A 16,030-nucleotide genomic window follows, 5' to 3' on the forward strand; every position below is an offset into this window, starting at 1 on the left:
GAATCGGAGAGACTGGATGAAGATATTACCGACATGGCTTAATTTGGTGTCTCCACCGGATGTTCGGAACACCTTCCTTGACTAAACCCGACTGCGCAGATAAACCGGTGTTTAATATGCCCTCTCCCTCCATACGTGGATCCGAAACCTTCTGATTATTTATCATGGGGTTCACTGGAAGCGCGAAGAAAACTGCATTGAGCTTAGCTCTGAGGCATTGTTTCCGGTAGACGTGCAGTGTCAATCAACCAACCAGCATAAGTAGGCGCCCCTATGAAGTAGACATTTAGTGGGGTCAGCCATGCGCCGACCAGCCAGCCGTCTTATCGTCCAGGTCCCATAACACAAACCATACCGGTATGTATCTTCAACTTGTAATAAGTGGTTATCAGTGGCTGTCTTCCATAACATTTTCTCTGATTGCTTACCTTCCGCTGGACTGTTTACGATGAAATTATAGGTCAAGTTTCGTAGACTAACCACTTGGTCCTTGGAATCTCAGGTAATATAGATCTGAAGGTGTATAGAAAACTCGACCTGAAAGCATATTAGATGCAGCATCTTCCTATCCCTCCCCAACCGATCAATATTTTCCAAAGAAAAAAAGAAGGGGGAAAAAGAAAAGAAAAGAAAGAGAGAAGACGTTTGTGGGGGGGGGGGAAGGGGGGGGACGCGCGCGGCGCGGTAGAGAGAAAGCATACAGGGCGTCCCGAAACTGGTGTCACCACTTATACACTCTTCGATTGTTTCTCGAACCTTAATGCCAACGTCGGCTTGATCATATCAAGAATAGCCCCCTGAATAACAATATTCTGGCGAAGTCATGCATACAGTATTACATTTGACTTAAGTCTCGCAGCATGTATGAGCATCCATATGAAAACAAAGCAAACTCCAAGGTGGGTGTGCCTTGAGGACCCAGCAAGTGACTCCCATGTGCCACACACTCCCTATAGCCTAGGTGAACTTAGAATCAGGCAAGGCTTACGCGAGACAAAGGTGCGCAGCTCACTTGACCGCCGATGCCAGGGTCATCCTCCGCATCTCACTCGACAATATCTCTTCTTGCCCCAAAGCACAGAGCGCTTTCTCTTCTTCCAGTAGAAGATCCATTAGCAGTGTCTCGATATTAGTAGCGATGGTAAGAAATGAATCGCCAGCTCCTTTCAAGTCCAGCTCATACTCGGATCGCCCGCCTCTCCCAATCATAACACTCTCGTGGAGAATGCCTGCTCCTTGCCGGATGATCTCCGCAAACTGCGAGACTTTGCCAGGCTTAGAGGCTTTTCGCAGATTCTCGGTGAATCGAATCGTACCACTTGCGGCTTCATTTAGGGCGGCCTTGTTCTTCCAGGCTACACGTTCGTGCCAGCCTTTGCGCTGGAGACGAAACATTTGGCGCAAGATAAGGGTCGCATCGTTACAGGACTCGCTCAGACCGCTGGTGAGGAGGGCTTTGTAGAGCGCTGTGGACGATGTCTTGACTAGTATTGGATCCGAAACGATAAGGTTGACACGTTTTTGTAGGTCAAGCAGTGTATCAGAGTAGAGCTCTTGGTAGTATGGCAAATACTTGGGATCATTGCGCCTGGTTGAGCTTTGACCTGGGCTCTGTGTTCGAGGAGATTGGGACGGTGACACTTATTGAGAATAAAGTTAATATGAGTGTTTGCGACAAAGATAGGAGATATCTTGGAGTAGAGAGAGTGTTCTCTTGCCTGAGAGTGCTTTGGAAATATCCTGGCAAAGGCGCCTCAATTCACCCATCCACTCCTCCTCTTCCCAGTCTCCTCTCAACATCCCACAAGCTTCAGCGCCTATCAAAATCTGAAGCTGCCTCAAAAGACTGACGTGCGGGTGATGGTTCATCGCATGGCTCGGGTGGAAGCCATTCACCCTACGGATAGTTACAAACCCCCTCTCGCCGTGACGGATCTTCGCTGCGACGGGCAATTTGGGAGTGTTACCAAACTTCCCCCCAACACCGATGCTCTCAAACTTCCAAGCATCCCCTTTCCGGTCATCGAATTTGCCCACCTTCTGCAGCCATATCTTGCCCGCGCAGAGTAAGACATCGGGTTCCTTATCACAAATAATTTGCGTTGACGCACGGAATGACTCCTTCAATGTCACATCGTCAATCTCTGGTATGTCTTCAGACACATAAGGCAGCAAGTCGACGACCGCGATGTTCGTCCGAATATTGAGGGAATCACAAGAGACAACAGCAAATATGTCATCAATAGCACGGAGAGTTTCACAATCCTGGATGACGGCATTGAGACCCTTCTCGAATGGGTGATTGTGCCGCGGCTGCTGCAGGGCGACGGCTATGCCGCCCTTGACCGCTGGGCCTGCCAGCTGCGTAGTAACTTGAGTCTCGCTGTGCGGCCGTTTCAGTGACCACCCTCGTGCCTCGATACAGGAGACATGATTGGAACGCTTTGTCAGTTCATTGGGGACAGGCTTGAAAAGCCGTCTGATCCGGTGGTCGACTGCCACATCTAGGCAAACCTTGTTCTGTGTATCAGGGGCCATTAGGTCTACTCTGCAGAGAGTATATTGAGCATAGATGAAATCGCTTGTCGACAGGCTGCCATGGGGCTCTTAAGAAAGCCAGTCAGCTTACTTCCTCCGCGCTCCTATTGGCCCCCTTTCAGCCATTCGTATTCTCTATTCCTAACCTGAGTGAGGCTCTTTCTCGCCCGCCCATTAGCCGCCCGTGCGGACTCCCACCCTGCGCGCCGCGTCGCCCAAGCAAGGAACAAGTTTTCCACCCAATACCCTGGGGACCCACCATCAGGAGGCCTGAGGTGTGGCGTGAATGCGCTGGAATATTAACAAAACTAGTGAATACAACCCGCCACAGTCCGAGTCAGCGTTCTAAACACAATCGCCACTATAGGGATGTTCGGGAAAACCTTCTAGATGCACTACGTAGTGGATCTTGGAAATCAGGGTTCCAGAAAGAATGGAAGAGTGCAGGTCGTGACACCACTCTCGGTACGTACTGTATGCCCAGGGCATCGTAAGATAATTCTGTTTTATGAGCCTGTCATGGTTTGGAATTTTTGGATATGACACTACTGTAAAATGTAAAATCTCACTGCAAAGACTGCAGCAGAGACTACGAAACATACACGGCGATAACAGGAGTAAAAAGGGTATATACAATAAGTACCTCCTCTGTTCTGGCGGGTCACCACTGGCCCCTGAAAACTGTCGCAAGATGCAAAAAGCCGATCCTGGACATTATAGACAGTCAGGGGCTGACTCCCCCGACCTGACTTAATCCCTTTGGGTGCCGTACTAGGCCCCGCTACGGGTTGTGGTATTCATTCATCCCTCAAAAACTGGAGTTTGAAAACAAACATGTCTCGAAGCCCAGAAGTCTTAGTTTCAATCCCCATTGTGGCCCGCATGACCTCTGCTTCCCCAAGTCCAAGCAGCAAGTGGATCCCCCGGGTTCAGATTAAAAAAGGCTTGATAGACGATACAAGGTTAGCCGCTGACAGTTATTGTGACGTGTGAGGGTAGCTCACCTTGACCAAAAGTGCCAAGGATATCATCCAGATGGTTGTCGAAGGATTCATTCTCTTCATTGTAGCCCGGTAATGGGTTTTCGAATTCCGTAGCTTCGAAGCTACTTTGCTCAGCTGCTGGCCCATCTTCCAGAATGCTGCTCATATCAGGCCTTTGGGAGATGGATGAGAAGAGCTCAGGGTAGTGTCCCGGATGTGGAGGTGGACAAGATTGCGTCCCATGGGAAGGCATCGAGATTTCCGCGAACGATTCTCTCGGAACCACGCCATTGTCTTGGCGAAGTGCACTTTCCATCTCCTGTTGCAGGCTGAGGCGCATCAAAGTTGAAAGGAGCTCCTCTGTGTGTTTCGCAATCCGATTGGACCTCTTGAGCACCCGGCTGGAATGTATAATTCGTAGCAGCGCATTTTTCGCTTCATTTGAGAGAGCGGAATAAGGGATAACTGTAGGAATGACGCAAAGGATCACACCCGCGGTAAAATAATTCATGAGAAGGAAACAAGCATTAAATCCTTTGGCAGTGGCCGCCATCGGGGTCTTTGAAATACGAATTGCTGCATCTGCAGCTGCGTGAAAGGATCGCGCAACAGCCTGCGATGAAGACGACGCCAATTCCGGATGAGATTCGAGATGAGACCGATACTCAAGGATTGGCCGGTTGATGAAAATCACCGCGCAATCGTAGGATATTTGAAGGGTTACTGCCTGCAGGATAAGATGCCGTCGATGTTTTCGTTCTGATTCAGACAATGTCATTTCGCTGGGCAGCATCGCGGCCGGACCGTTTGCCGGCCAAAGCTCCCAGTCAAAGAGAGGAGGCAGGTCCGCACGCCAAGTTTCCAGTGACTGGTTAGCTTCTTTAACAAAGCAGATCAACGAGGATGCACTTTCCAAAGGTACTGTAGTCTGTGAGAAAAGCAAGCGGAACTTATTCAGAGCAAGGCGTATCAAATCATAAAGGCGGTGTTTGAGCCTGGCAAATGACAGTTGTGTCAACGGCGTCCGCTGGCCAATAAAACTTGGATGATCTCCAAAAGAGCCAGGAATTTTAGTATCATCTAGGTCGCGTAACGGCAGTAATTGAGAAAATGCCGGATCCAGGGAAAGGGGCCGACCGTATACCATGGCAGCAAATGTGTCGGCAACGAGTACGTGAGCCCAAATGCGATGTCGAATTTGTGTAACGACGTTGTCGTCCTCATTTGAATCATCGCAGTATAATGTCAGGGCATATGCAGTTCTCACTGCCTGTCCTATAATGCTCCAAGCCAGGGTGGGTGATCCGTTGTAGATGTAGTACGTCCCGAGAAGTATGCATACTTGCACGGTTTCAATACTGCATTCATCAAGCAGATCTACAAAGCTGCTCCGAGCCTCGTTGATCAAATTGTTGAGAAGATCTTCAGGGTCGATGGAAGCAGCGCTCAAGATCTGATGTCCGGGCCAGTTGGCGTCATCTTTAACACTGTATAGACCAACTGCTGCGACCATCAATGCCACTTGGATCTTTCCCACATGTGTTTTGTTCCACGTGGCTCTGGACAGTATTTCCAAAGATTCTTGGCGAAATGAAGGTTCGTAAAAGATAAAAATAAACCAATGCACTTGATCAAAATACGCATCGAAAAGGACAGTCAGGACGGCCAATGGGGGAAGCCGCTGTAAGCTACGCAGAGTCCAACTAGTCTCGTGCATCGTCGAATCAGGAATATGCCCTGGGATGCTTGTAAAATGATCACTCGGGGAGCCATTTTGATCTCCGAAAAGCCTCGATGCAAAGCCCACAGCAGAGCTATTAGCTCCGAAACGTTGAGGATCCGTTGGTACAGCATCATTGTTCTGTGAGCTTCCCGTGCGGCATTGTCTGGTAATGGCAGGTACATCCTGCGCATGGAAGGTAGGATTGTTTTCCACTGCAGAGCCCTTGCTGATGGTGCGAGCATCGACCAAAGCTGGAAACTGCTGTTTCCGCTTGTGGTGTGCCCGTCGAGGAATAATGGGCGCACGAGCTTGACATTCATTACCGGATCGCACGCACATTGTACATGGTCGGCCCGGGTCACACTTATGTATCGTAATTGTATTAGTTCATCTCGTAGCATGTAAATGCAGCTGCTAGCTCTCGTACCTTTAGTTTCTGACGTCGACATCGCATGCAAGCACGCGGAACACGGACTGTGCGGCCATTGTGTGGGTCTCGCCCAGATGGGCTCTGCACAGATTCCGACTGCATTTGGGATCGGTCCCTGTCGAAAGAGTAAAAGACGGAAGACGTTGCAATGCGACTTGCAATCTCCGTCGGAACGTTGGAAGGCGGTGTGGAATTGATTTATGCTTCCGGCCCATATTCCTCTATGTGCATTCGACTTAAATATGACGAAAGTGCATAAGATATTACTCTTTTCTCACACAATTTACGTTTTCCTGTGTCTTCACTTTAAGGTATCTTGCCAAGCAGCGCAATATTGCGTATATCTACGCGTAATTTTTTTTTAGATACAAACTCGTAGGTAGATTTTCGCCACGAATTAGTATATTTCTAAGACTAGTCGCCAGCCCTAAAACATAGGAGCCAGCGAGGTATTTATACATAGGCTCTGCCCGAAATACCAGAAGAAGATCCTGCTCTTTGTAGGGCTATACACTTGATCAGACAAAGCAGGGAGTGAGTGGCCATTGAGGATCAATTATGTAGGACCAACAAGATATAGAAATAGAAAAACGCCATAGCTCCTCATCCCGTCGCTCCGTGCTGGACTCAAGCAGAAAGACAGAGACATAGACAGAGAATAGAAGAGAAGAATGAAAACATGACCCGATGGGTTAATAACTAGCGAGTCAGGTTCCTCCACTGTCCAGGCAAGACCAGACATGGCTAAATCAAGAAATTAAAGAAGACAGCTAAAACGCCGTGAAAGAAAAAAAAAAAAAAACTACCAAAAACAAAGCAAAGAACGCCATGTGCCATGTCCGCGACGCGTTGAGCCGCCTGCAATAATCACGTCTCCATCACGACATCGTCATCCATATCGAAATCGGCGTCGGCGTCTGCATCGGCATCCGCGTCTGCGTCAGAGTCAATACCGTTTGTGTCTGCCATTTTGCGGTCGGATTTGCCTTCATGGCGGGGGGTGGCGCTGTGCTCGGCAGCTGGGATCACCACTTGGATCTTCTCCACCAGAGCTTTACGGTTGACGGAGCGAGATAGCCGGGGTGTGTTCTCGGCGGGTTCACCTTTTGATCCGTTGCGGGTTGGGGTCTGGGGAGATCGGGATGTTGGCTTTGAGGGAGTCTGTAGCACTTCCTCCTCCACTTCGTCCACTTCTTCTTCAATGTGGCCGTTCGTCTCGGCGGGTTCCTCGTCCGCGTCGTCGGCACCACTGACATCTTCTAGGGCCTGCCCGTCTGCATCGGATGTGCCGTCCGCAAGTTCCTCAGCATTCGAGTCCACTACCGCGTCCTCGAGATCTGCCTCTTCTGCCTCGGTGCCATTGACCTGCGTAGGAGTCGCTTCGCCTGAGGGCGAGTCCATAAGCAGCGTCCTCCGACCACGACGCATGCCAGTGCTAGTGGGAGTCCCCAACGGGAGCTGAGAACCTCGCCGAGGCGTGTTGCGACCGTTTACGCGGTTGGTCGTGGGTGTCATCGAGTGTCGATTCTTTTTAAAGCTACCGAAAGGACGGCCGGGTTTGCGTTTTGCAGGCGGTGGGGCCTGGACGGGGGGCCAGAGCTCGAATCGAGAGGGAGGAATGCCGTTGGCGGGATTAGAGAGGGCTTCTGAGCCGCCAGGTGAGGGCGACTTCTGCAGACCATCTGGATGGTCGAGGCCAGTTGTCGAAGGTGGCCCTGCGGGCTCTGCGAAACCAGTTCCATTGGTCCCGTTCACCATCGGCACAGAGTCACCATTGATTTCTGCCTCTTCTTCCTCTTCCTCCTCGTCATCGGGATCCTCTCGAGGTGCGACTGCGTGCATAGGCGCACGATCAAACTGTGATTGGTTGCTGCGACCCATGATGTATGGAGTCCAGAGTAAAGCGTCAGGGTTGAGTGTCACGTAGCCCTTGCTTTCCCAGCCATCAATGACTTCCTGGAAATATTTATGGTCGAGACGGAACGCATAGGTTTTGGTAATGGGGTCTCGCACGAGCGCCCGTAAGCCTTCCAATGCGGATACAAGATCATCTGCCGTCATGCCGGTTCGATCAGACAAATCGGCGATGCTGACCGGGCTTTTCAGGTCACGGAGCTGATAAGACAGGACTAGACGCCAGTAGTTCCGGTATGAAACCAAGCCCATGTCGGAGAGTGGTTTCTCAGGTGATCCATTCTTGCCTTCGATGCGGGTGAGGAGGTATGAGAAGTCAATGAGAAGGTTGCCGTAGCCTTTGCGCTGATGAATCGGAAGGGTGAGAATGCAGGAGACGTTATTTGCCGAGCTTGGTCGTTTCTCTTTGCTGAAGTAGCCCACAAAGTGGCAGCCCAGGTCGTCGTACTCGGTCATGACATAGAAGAGGAAAGGCTCGACATCATAGTACAATGTCTTTGAACCCAGGAAGAGTTTGGCAAGTAGACACAGGTTTTGACAGTAGACGGGATTCTTCCGTCCGTCAACCTCGAAGATCGAAATTGAACCGTCCCTGTAGATCTCGTCGCCAGGAGGATTCTTGGCCGGGCACTTGAGTTTGTGACGCCAGGCAACATAGTCCGAGTTCATGTACTTCAAACAAAATTCGCAGATATAGAGCACACGATTGCGGCTGTACTCTTCCGGGTAAGGTGCGGCGTACCAAGTCTCGATCTCAAAGCCACCAAAGTTGATGTACTTGATCTTCGAGGGAGGGCCCGACACCTTCGCCGACGCGGTAGGAGTGGCCTCGCCATTAAGCTCAGCCTCTCGGACCTTCCGCTGCCATTCATCTTCGGCTTTTTGGCGAGCGACCTCGAATCGTTCACGGTCATATTGTGTCGGAAGGGTCTTGGAGGTGTCCTGTTCAGCCTCGGATAGAATGCCGCCATATGGCTTGGACTTGGAATCGTCGATTTCTCGATCGTGGAACGGGGTGAATACGGGGGCGTAAGGTGTGGGAGGAATGGGGGCAAAGTGGGCTTGGGCTCCAACAACGGGAGGCGGCTTGGGATTTTTCTTCTTTTTTCGTAGTGGTCGACTGGGAGCACTCAAGACCTTCGACACCTTGTTGTGGTCGAGTCGGAATCCAACAACTAATTTACCGACCTGTTGTGAGACCACACGGAAAATCTCCCGGTCGGCGCCACGAGTGCGCCGAGAACGCACAGGGCGGGCCGCAGCAGGGGAAATTGTGTCGGCGATCTCCTCTCCCTCTCCCAAGGCTGGGCCTTGCAGGTCGGGACGATCAGATCGAAGCGAACTTTGTCGCCGTCTTTTGCGGAGCACGGGAACACGCTCTTCCTCCGCTTCCAAGGACGACGCTTTCCTCTTTCGCAACGACCGGGAGCTGTTGAGTAAACCATCATTGACATCTGGAGCATCAAAGATAGAGTGAAACCCTGGGCCTTGGGATCCACTGTGTGCAGGCAAGAGCTCCTTTGGCAAACTCGGAGCTTTGCGTTGCGTCCCCGCAGAATCGGGCTCCAGTTTGTTGTAAACACAAGTGGGACATTTCCAGGGATCTGCGTCTTAACGTCTTAGTGGAAGCTACTTTGGACCAAACAGTTTCCGTTTTCACGTACCTTCTTTGTCATGGAATGCATCTTGCTCTCGGGCGCATTGCCGATGGGCTGTCGGGATGCCGAGTCAGTCAAAACCATAAAACAGTAAGCTTTCGCTCCGGGCCGGCACAACTCACAGTGATCGCCACAAACAGCGCAAGTCAGATATTCCTCATAATCCTCACTGGGGTCGTGTTCCTCGTCTTGGTTACAAAATCTGGAATATAATTGTCAGCATCGCACACAACGTCCATTTTCTCTCGCCACGTACATGCAATTCGCGCGGCTGCGCGCATCTCCATCCGTCTCATCGCGGTCAATGCTTTCAGCATCCCAGTCTTCCTCGGCATCTGATTCCTGGTCGCTCGGGTCTGAGTTGGATCCATGGTCACTCCGGTCTTCAAACGCAGGATCGGCATCTGCCTCCGCGTCCGCATCCTCACTGTGGTAAGATGCGTCCTCATCACGGATTTTTACCGCACCAACCACGTCGGAGTCGCCATTTTCGACAGATGATGCCGACTCTTTGGTTCCGCCGCCCACCTCGTCATCCCCGTTTTCCTCCGCGACCTCTCCGGTATAGGCTCGATGGACCGCATCCTGCAACTGCTGGTCCATCTGATACAGATCTGTCTCCTCCTCACCCTCGGCATCCTGGTCGCTGTAGACGGGGTCAAGTGTGCCCGGATCGTCATTCGCCGGCGGCACGGTCGCCGCCATCGTGGATGTCACCACAGTCGCCAGGTTGTTCAAGAACACTGCTCCCGCTGTGTGTCTTGTGTCTGCGCTTTTCTTTTGGTGCTTCGAGATGGGGGCAAAGCTTGACGGTTACAGAGGCACCCCGCTCACGTCGGCGGTGATGCGGAGGCACATCGGGGAGGTAAAGAGGCGTCAGGAAAAGGAACGGGTGTCGTATCTCAGTCGTCGGGAAGTAAATCGGGTGCTGGATCGAGAGTTCGATGCCCACGGCGCAACTTGGTCGCTGAGCAGGACAAGAGAGATCTCAGTCAGAAGGAGGGTGGCTCGAGCATTGACGAACGCGTATTCTGAGGAACGGGACACATACCACGACAGCGAGCAGATGGGCCAAAAGAGATAACGCAGGACAAGACGCGTCGCAGGACAAACGCAATGGTGGTCTTCTGGCAATCGAGACAGCATCGGGGCCCCCTTGGGACCTGGAGGTCGTCGCCCAGATGGCTGACTCAGCCTCCGGGCGCTAGTCCACTTTAGGCTGGCCAGTCACCTGCCGCAATTCCCTCCTTCCATTCATTATTCATTGCTTTGGACGACTCGCTCGTGGACCTGCCACTCTGCTTCTGCCATTGACCTCTCTTCCCCCCCCCTTTCATCTCCCCGCAATCACACAATATGGGTGTTCCCTTCGAGGCCCTGCTCCCGTACGGGATCATCGTCGGTGTAAGTGTCGTCCACAGTCCTTCCCCAACGATCCACGACTCACTCACCATTGCCCTCGCAGATGTTCACCGCGACCGGCGTCGGCCTCCACTTCGTCAAGCGCTTCGCCAACGATGGCAAGAAGGCCCGCTGGAATCAGGACCTTTGGGATCGGGTAAGTCTCTCCCTCTCCACTGCGGTCGGCAACGATTGAACGTGTTGGCTAACTTCTGTACAGCAAAGTAAGTGGTTCACTCTTTCGGCGGACGATCGGACTCAATTTCAGATACTAACCATGCGACCACCCGATCATCAGTGATGGAACGAGACCTGAGAATCACGGGAAGCCTTCGAGGCCAGAGCAGCAATCACCAAGCACCCAAGGGCTTCGAAGTCAGCCACCCATGGAAGGTACGAAAGACATTGGTGAACATCGGGAATGGCAGCAATGCTGATGATATACCAGGTCGAGAAACGGATTTACTAGGTCAAGAATCGCAACGTTGTTTTCCCTTGTTTTCGCCTGCCTTGTTTCCTTCCTACCTACTATACATATCCACCGCAACTGCTTTAGAAACGAAACGCCGGCTGTACCATACCATTTTCACATCGTTCCACTTCCCCGTAACCCCTACTTAAGCTCCGAGGTCAACCCCCGGATCCCTCGGATTTCACTATCCCGCAGATGCATATCAAAGTACTTAGCCAGGGCCTCAATCCGATCCTGTTCCGAGTGCAGCACCTGCAAGATCTCCGTCTGCCCACGCACCCTACGCTTGACTTCCTTGTCCACCATCATATATTGTCCGATAATCTCGGTGCCGCTCTCATCCAGAATCATGCGAACGCAGACAAACGCCTGCGTGAACCAGCTCGTGCGCGTCTGGCTGACGGAGAAGTTCATCACCCCGAAATCCTGGGGCAGAAACTCGACGTCTGCGAAGCAGATGTTCGGTATCCAGTTGCTCTCAACGTTGTGCCTTGTCTGGTAGATCCAGACTTTTTGGTCCTTGTCCATGAATTCGGCGAGACTGTCTCGCACCAACCGCATCTCGCATGGTGCGATGCATGTAGCTGTTGCGCCTTCTCGTAATGGTAATGGCGCTGTTGCGCAGTTGTTCCCGAACCCGACATCAACCTGGACATCAATATAGATATCAGCATACGAAGATCCCCCGTAGGAGGTGGGGAGAGAACTCACCATGTACTTCTCTCCATCGATGATCACAATCAAGATCATATGCCCGCTTCCAACAATTGATTAGTACGCCATTCAATACATCTAGCACACCAGAAAGGGCAGCCTACAGCGACAAATACAATCCATCATCCACCCCTCTGGACGAAGCCGCAGCATGGCTCACCCGTCCCCCAGTAGCATACACACGGTATCCCAGGGAGCGGAGGACAACAAAAAAGAGTCCCGAGCTCTCCATGCAATACCCATCCAGTCGCCGCTCCACCATCTTCTCATAGAGACTGTCCGGATCCAGCGAAATGGTGTGGTGCTGCGAGTAGTGCAGCCCGGAGTTGCCCCAGGGAATAGCAGTGAGATGGCATCTCTGTAGGTGTGCTAGGGTGTGGAGGGGGTTAGTCTTGATGCCCTCCCGGATTTGTTGTAGCTGACTGCCATCTATTTCTGTTGGTGCTGCGCGCGGGTATTCGATGCGGCGTAGGTATGTTTCCAGCTGATCATCGGTGTATGTTGGATGTTGGACGGGCATTTTATATGCACTGGCCGGAGCAGATGCCGTAGTTACGACTGAGTGTCTATCGCAAGGTGTATGTATATAATCTGGTAAGTGTATAAGAATCCAGAAGTCGATTGACAAGAAGTGCGCTCGCGTACCTATCATCCACTTTATAAGGCGCTTGTTTCTCGAGAAACGCTTGGCAAATGCAATGTTTTAAGGTAGAAAAGGACCAACAGTAAAGCACCTTGGCAGATGAATCTCCAAATTAGATGCGACGTTTGTGGTAAGACAAGTTATATGCACAGGCAGTGGGATAGATCATTTCGGAATAATTCCTTTCCCGCCATCGCGATGACCAATACCTCCCCCACATCAAAGAGTGGATAACTAATGCCTCGCGACTCCGGTTGTTGTTTCGGATTCCGGGGAATGAGGGAGGTACGCAGAGAGTGGAATTGGAGATATTTTTTAATTTTCCTTTAAATTGAAACTGTGAGTCTCCCTGACTATAAACGTGCCACTACTCACTTCTCAGGGACTGTACGTATTCTGCAGAGGATCCCGATCGGGCCCAAGTGGATCATCATCATCCTCGGCTATCAATCACAAGCATGCGATAATGAAACGGCGCCGTGTACCCAGCCTGCAAGGTCCAGATGAGAAATGACTACGAGTGCATATATGCATTCTGTCCTCAAGCGTCAAACAATATAATAAACCCGATGGTCCAATTGGATCGACCACTGACTAAATACGGTACATTCCTTGTTCGATGTATTCCGATCATCGGGCATGTGCTGAAGATCAGCGACGTTCTCGCTTTAAACTCCCAACAATGGGGGATGTCGTCATGCCCCTCCTAGGTCCTTATCTACTGCACCCGCGGGGTTTGTCAATTATTCGCTACGAACGACCATGCCGAGTTTGAACGAAACCCTCAAAACGTTGGAGGAGAACTACTCAGCTTGTGATGTATGCCTGGCATCGATGAATATGAATAGAACAATCACACTAACTGATCTGCGGGAATAGGTGTCAGATGCCCTGCTCAAGCTTCAACATGTCCCTGACGGCGGCACATCGCGAGCAGGACACTTAGCTGATCTGGGTGCGCACTCTCTTTCTCTCCCCCTCTCACTTTCTCTGAAGAAAAACCCCCCACTCATATAGATACCATTTAGTCCCTTTCTCCCCGCTAGTCGGCCGCAATGCAACAGTCCCCAAGATCGCCGCACCGGCAACCACCTTCAAGTTCGTGGCAAAGGCCTCAACCGTCCCGCCATTAACAATCGCAACAAACGAAAACCACAGCTTCCCACCGGGAAAGCACTGGGTCGACTACGCGGGCGACTACGAAGCAACTCATTCGCCGGGGCTAGGCTCCATCATAGTCATCGAGCAGCCCGATGACCAGTATTGTGCCGTCACGGGTGGAATCATGGCGACGCGGATGAAGGTGCTTGGAATTAAGGCTGCCGTTGTTGGGGGAAGGGTGAGGGATTTGAAGGAATTGTCAGGGAGCGGGTTGCCGGTTTGTTTTGCTTTCTGTTTCAATCTCAAAATTATATTATGATAAAGGCAAGTGCTGATTTGGTTTGTGGTTATAACTAGGTCTGGGCTCGTGGTACTTCGACTGTTGGCACAAATGCGGAGGCGAAGCCTGCTGCTCGCAATGTGCCTGTTTCCATTGGGGGAGTCACTGTTTCTCCGGTGAGTATTTCTCTCTCGACTCGGACCTTGTGGAATGTATCATTAGATGTTGACATGTCGTGATAGGGAGATATTGTCTTCTGTGACCCTCTGGAAGGCGTCGTCGTTATTCCTCGCGAGCTGCTGGGACCGGTCATGGATATTATGCCGAGGCTGACTCGCATGGATGACGGGGCCAAGGAGGCCGTTGCGCAGGGAATGAGTGTTACCGAAGCCTTCAAGACTTTCCGGTCGCCATTATAGTGTCCATATATGATGATTCCTGTGTATAGTATCCTGTATCTATCTGCAATTGACACATGTTGTACAATAAACGGGAGCAGAGGATATTCAATAGTATATGGTATTCTTATTCAATACACTCAAGAATCTGTGGACATAAAATAAAACATGGGAAAGAAAGTCATATCGCTGTGCAATGTACAATAATGTTTTGGGGGGCCGTCCGTTTACTCGGCAACCCAGACAGCGGCCATACCCATGCCGGTACCGACACACATGCTGGTGACACCAACCTTCTTGCTCGTCCGGCTGAGCTCGGTCAGAAGCGTGCTCACCTGCCGGGAACCGGTGCAGCCAAGCGGGTGCCCGAACGCAATGGCTCCGCCCTTGGGGTTGATCTTCTCCTGGGGCAGGCCGAGCTCGTTGACACACCACACACACTGCGACGCAAATGCCTCGTTGATCTCGTAGATGTCGACATCCTCCTTAGTGATGCCGGCCTTCTCCAGGGCGAGGGGGATGGCCGCCCACGGACCAACGCCCATGAGCAGGGGCTTGACGCCGACGACGCTCGCAGCGACGTACTTGCCAATGATCTTCTGACCCAGGCGTTCGGCGGTAGACCGCTTCATGAGCAGGACAGCGGCGGCGCCGTCGGAGATCTGGGAGGCGTTACCAGCGTGGATGGAGCCGTCCTTGGCGAACGCAGGGCGGATCTTGCCCAGCGACTCGGCAGTGATACCCTCGCGGATACCGTCGTCGGCCTTGACGGTGATGGTCTTCTCCTCACCGGACTTGGGGTCAGTCCACTTGACCTCGAGCGGGGCAATCTCCTCGTTGAAAAGGCCAGCCTTCTGGGCCTTCAGGGCCTTCTGGTACGAAGCCGCCGCGAAAGCGTCTTGCGACGCACGAGAGATGTTGCGGTCCTTGGCCATGTTCTCTGACAGAACACCCATGGGCACCTTGCAGTTGGCAGCCTCCATGTGGTTCTCAAGCAGGTCCGAGAACTCAGTCACGGCGCCCGGCCCGTACTGAGAGGACATGCTCTCAACACCGGCACCGATGCCGACATCGATCATGCCGGACTTGAGGGCGTTGGCGATGTCAACAATGGCCTGCAGGCCACTGGAGCACTGGCGGTTCAGACTCTTGACGGCGGTAGTCTCGGGGAAACCAGCCACGAGAGCAGCGGCACGGAACTCGGTCGCGCCACCACCGGGAGGGAGCACGGAGCCAACGGCCACATCGTCGACGGCCTTAGGGTCAATGCCACTCTTGTCGATGACGGCCTTGAAGACACCGGCCAGCAGGTCAGCGGCGGCAGTGTCCTTGAAGCCACCCTTGCCACCCTTGGTGAGGGCAGTGCGGAGGGCGCAAGTCACGACAATATCATCGGGGTGCTTCTCGGTGAGGGCAGCCGCTCCCTTCTTGCCACTGAAGTGGGAGGAAACCTGGTTGAGACGCTGGTGGGCTGGTGATGACCGACGAGTTAGTTTCAAACAGTCGTACTGTCCGTCCAGAGTGACGTACCTGAAGACATGACGTCAAATATTGTAGGATGCTTTATTGGGATATCGTGGAGGTGAAGAATCAAAATCAACACAAGGGAGTAGTGAAAGGAGCAAAATCCACACGTCCGGGGAGATGTCTCTTATAAAATAGTAATCATGGACCGTGGACCCGGTGGTACTTCCCTTTTGATGCTGCTGTTGCGACTGTGAAAATGCCGAGGTCCACGGACCATCGTTGTTCCGGGCCCGGTCACGGGATCCCGA

General features: G+C 52.1%; 7 protein-coding genes across 7 annotated transcripts; 2 read left to right on the forward strand and 5 right to left on the reverse strand.

Moving 5' to 3' along the window:
• Positions 1-1,008: 1,008 nt before the first annotated feature.
• Positions 1,009-2,538, reverse strand: N7474_007322 (uncharacterized protein; the record flags this gene model as incomplete). The annotated part of the gene is made up of 2 exons (XM_057198732.1): positions 1,009-1,640; positions 1,764-2,538. 2 exons carry the CDS (start codon positions 2,536-2,538, stop codon positions 1,009-1,011), a joined length of 1,407 nt encoding a protein of 468 aa, XP_057052172.1.
• A 963-nt stretch (positions 2,539-3,501) lies between these two features.
• Positions 3,502-5,583, reverse strand: N7474_007323 (fungal specific transcription factor domain-containing protein; the record flags this gene model as incomplete). The annotated part of the gene is made up of 1 exon (XM_057198733.1): positions 3,502-5,583. The coding sequence occupies one exon, from the start codon at positions 5,581-5,583 to the stop codon at positions 3,502-3,504; it is 2,082 nt and encodes a 693-aa protein (XP_057052173.1).
• A 958-nt stretch (positions 5,584-6,541) lies between these two features.
• N7474_007324 (uncharacterized protein) lies at positions 6,542-9,951 on the reverse strand (the record flags this gene model as incomplete). The annotated part of the gene is made up of 4 exons (XM_057198734.1): positions 6,542-9,192; positions 9,253-9,300; positions 9,369-9,448; positions 9,503-9,951. The coding sequence occupies 4 exons, from the start codon at positions 9,949-9,951 to the stop codon at positions 6,542-6,544; spliced, it is 3,228 nt and encodes a 1,075-aa protein (XP_057052174.1).
• Positions 9,952-10,602: 651 nt separating this feature from the next.
• On the forward strand, positions 10,603-11,116 carry N7474_007325 (NADH dehydrogenase [ubiquinone] 1 alpha subcomplex subunit 1; the record flags this gene model as incomplete). Its single annotated transcript, XM_057198735.1, has 5 exons — positions 10,603-10,650; positions 10,712-10,828; positions 10,868-10,871; positions 10,916-11,055; positions 11,096-11,116. 5 exons carry the CDS (start codon positions 10,603-10,605, stop codon positions 11,114-11,116), a joined length of 330 nt encoding a protein of 109 aa, XP_057052175.1.
• Positions 11,117-11,260: 144 nt separating this feature from the next.
• N7474_007326 (arylamine N-acetyltransferase family protein) lies at positions 11,261-12,353 on the reverse strand (the record flags this gene model as incomplete). The annotated part of the gene is made up of 2 exons (XM_057198736.1): positions 11,261-11,876; positions 11,938-12,353. The coding sequence occupies 2 exons, from the start codon at positions 12,351-12,353 to the stop codon at positions 11,261-11,263; spliced, it is 1,032 nt and encodes a 343-aa protein (XP_057052176.1).
• Positions 12,354-13,238: 885 nt separating this feature from the next.
• On the forward strand, positions 13,239-14,276 carry N7474_007327 (RraA family protein; the record flags this gene model as incomplete). Its single annotated transcript, XM_057198737.1, has 5 exons — positions 13,239-13,295; positions 13,356-13,431; positions 13,505-13,854; positions 13,935-14,033; positions 14,100-14,276. 5 exons carry the CDS (start codon positions 13,239-13,241, stop codon positions 14,274-14,276), a joined length of 759 nt encoding a protein of 252 aa, XP_057052177.1.
• Positions 14,277-14,482: 206 nt separating this feature from the next.
• N7474_007328 (3-ketoacyl-coA thiolase peroxisomal A precursor) lies at positions 14,483-15,795 on the reverse strand (the record flags this gene model as incomplete). The annotated part of the gene is made up of 2 exons (XM_057198738.1): positions 14,483-15,726; positions 15,786-15,795. The coding sequence occupies 2 exons, from the start codon at positions 15,793-15,795 to the stop codon at positions 14,483-14,485; spliced, it is 1,254 nt and encodes a 417-aa protein (XP_057052178.1).
• Positions 15,796-16,030: the final 235 nt, after the last annotated feature.

This window comes from Penicillium riverlandense (assembly GCF_028828495.1).
Source record: "Penicillium riverlandense strain IBT 135883 chromosome Unknown utg000006l_segment0_segment0, whole genome shotgun sequence".
Taxonomy (NCBI): domain Eukaryota; kingdom Fungi; phylum Ascomycota; class Eurotiomycetes; order Eurotiales; family Aspergillaceae; genus Penicillium; species Penicillium riverlandense.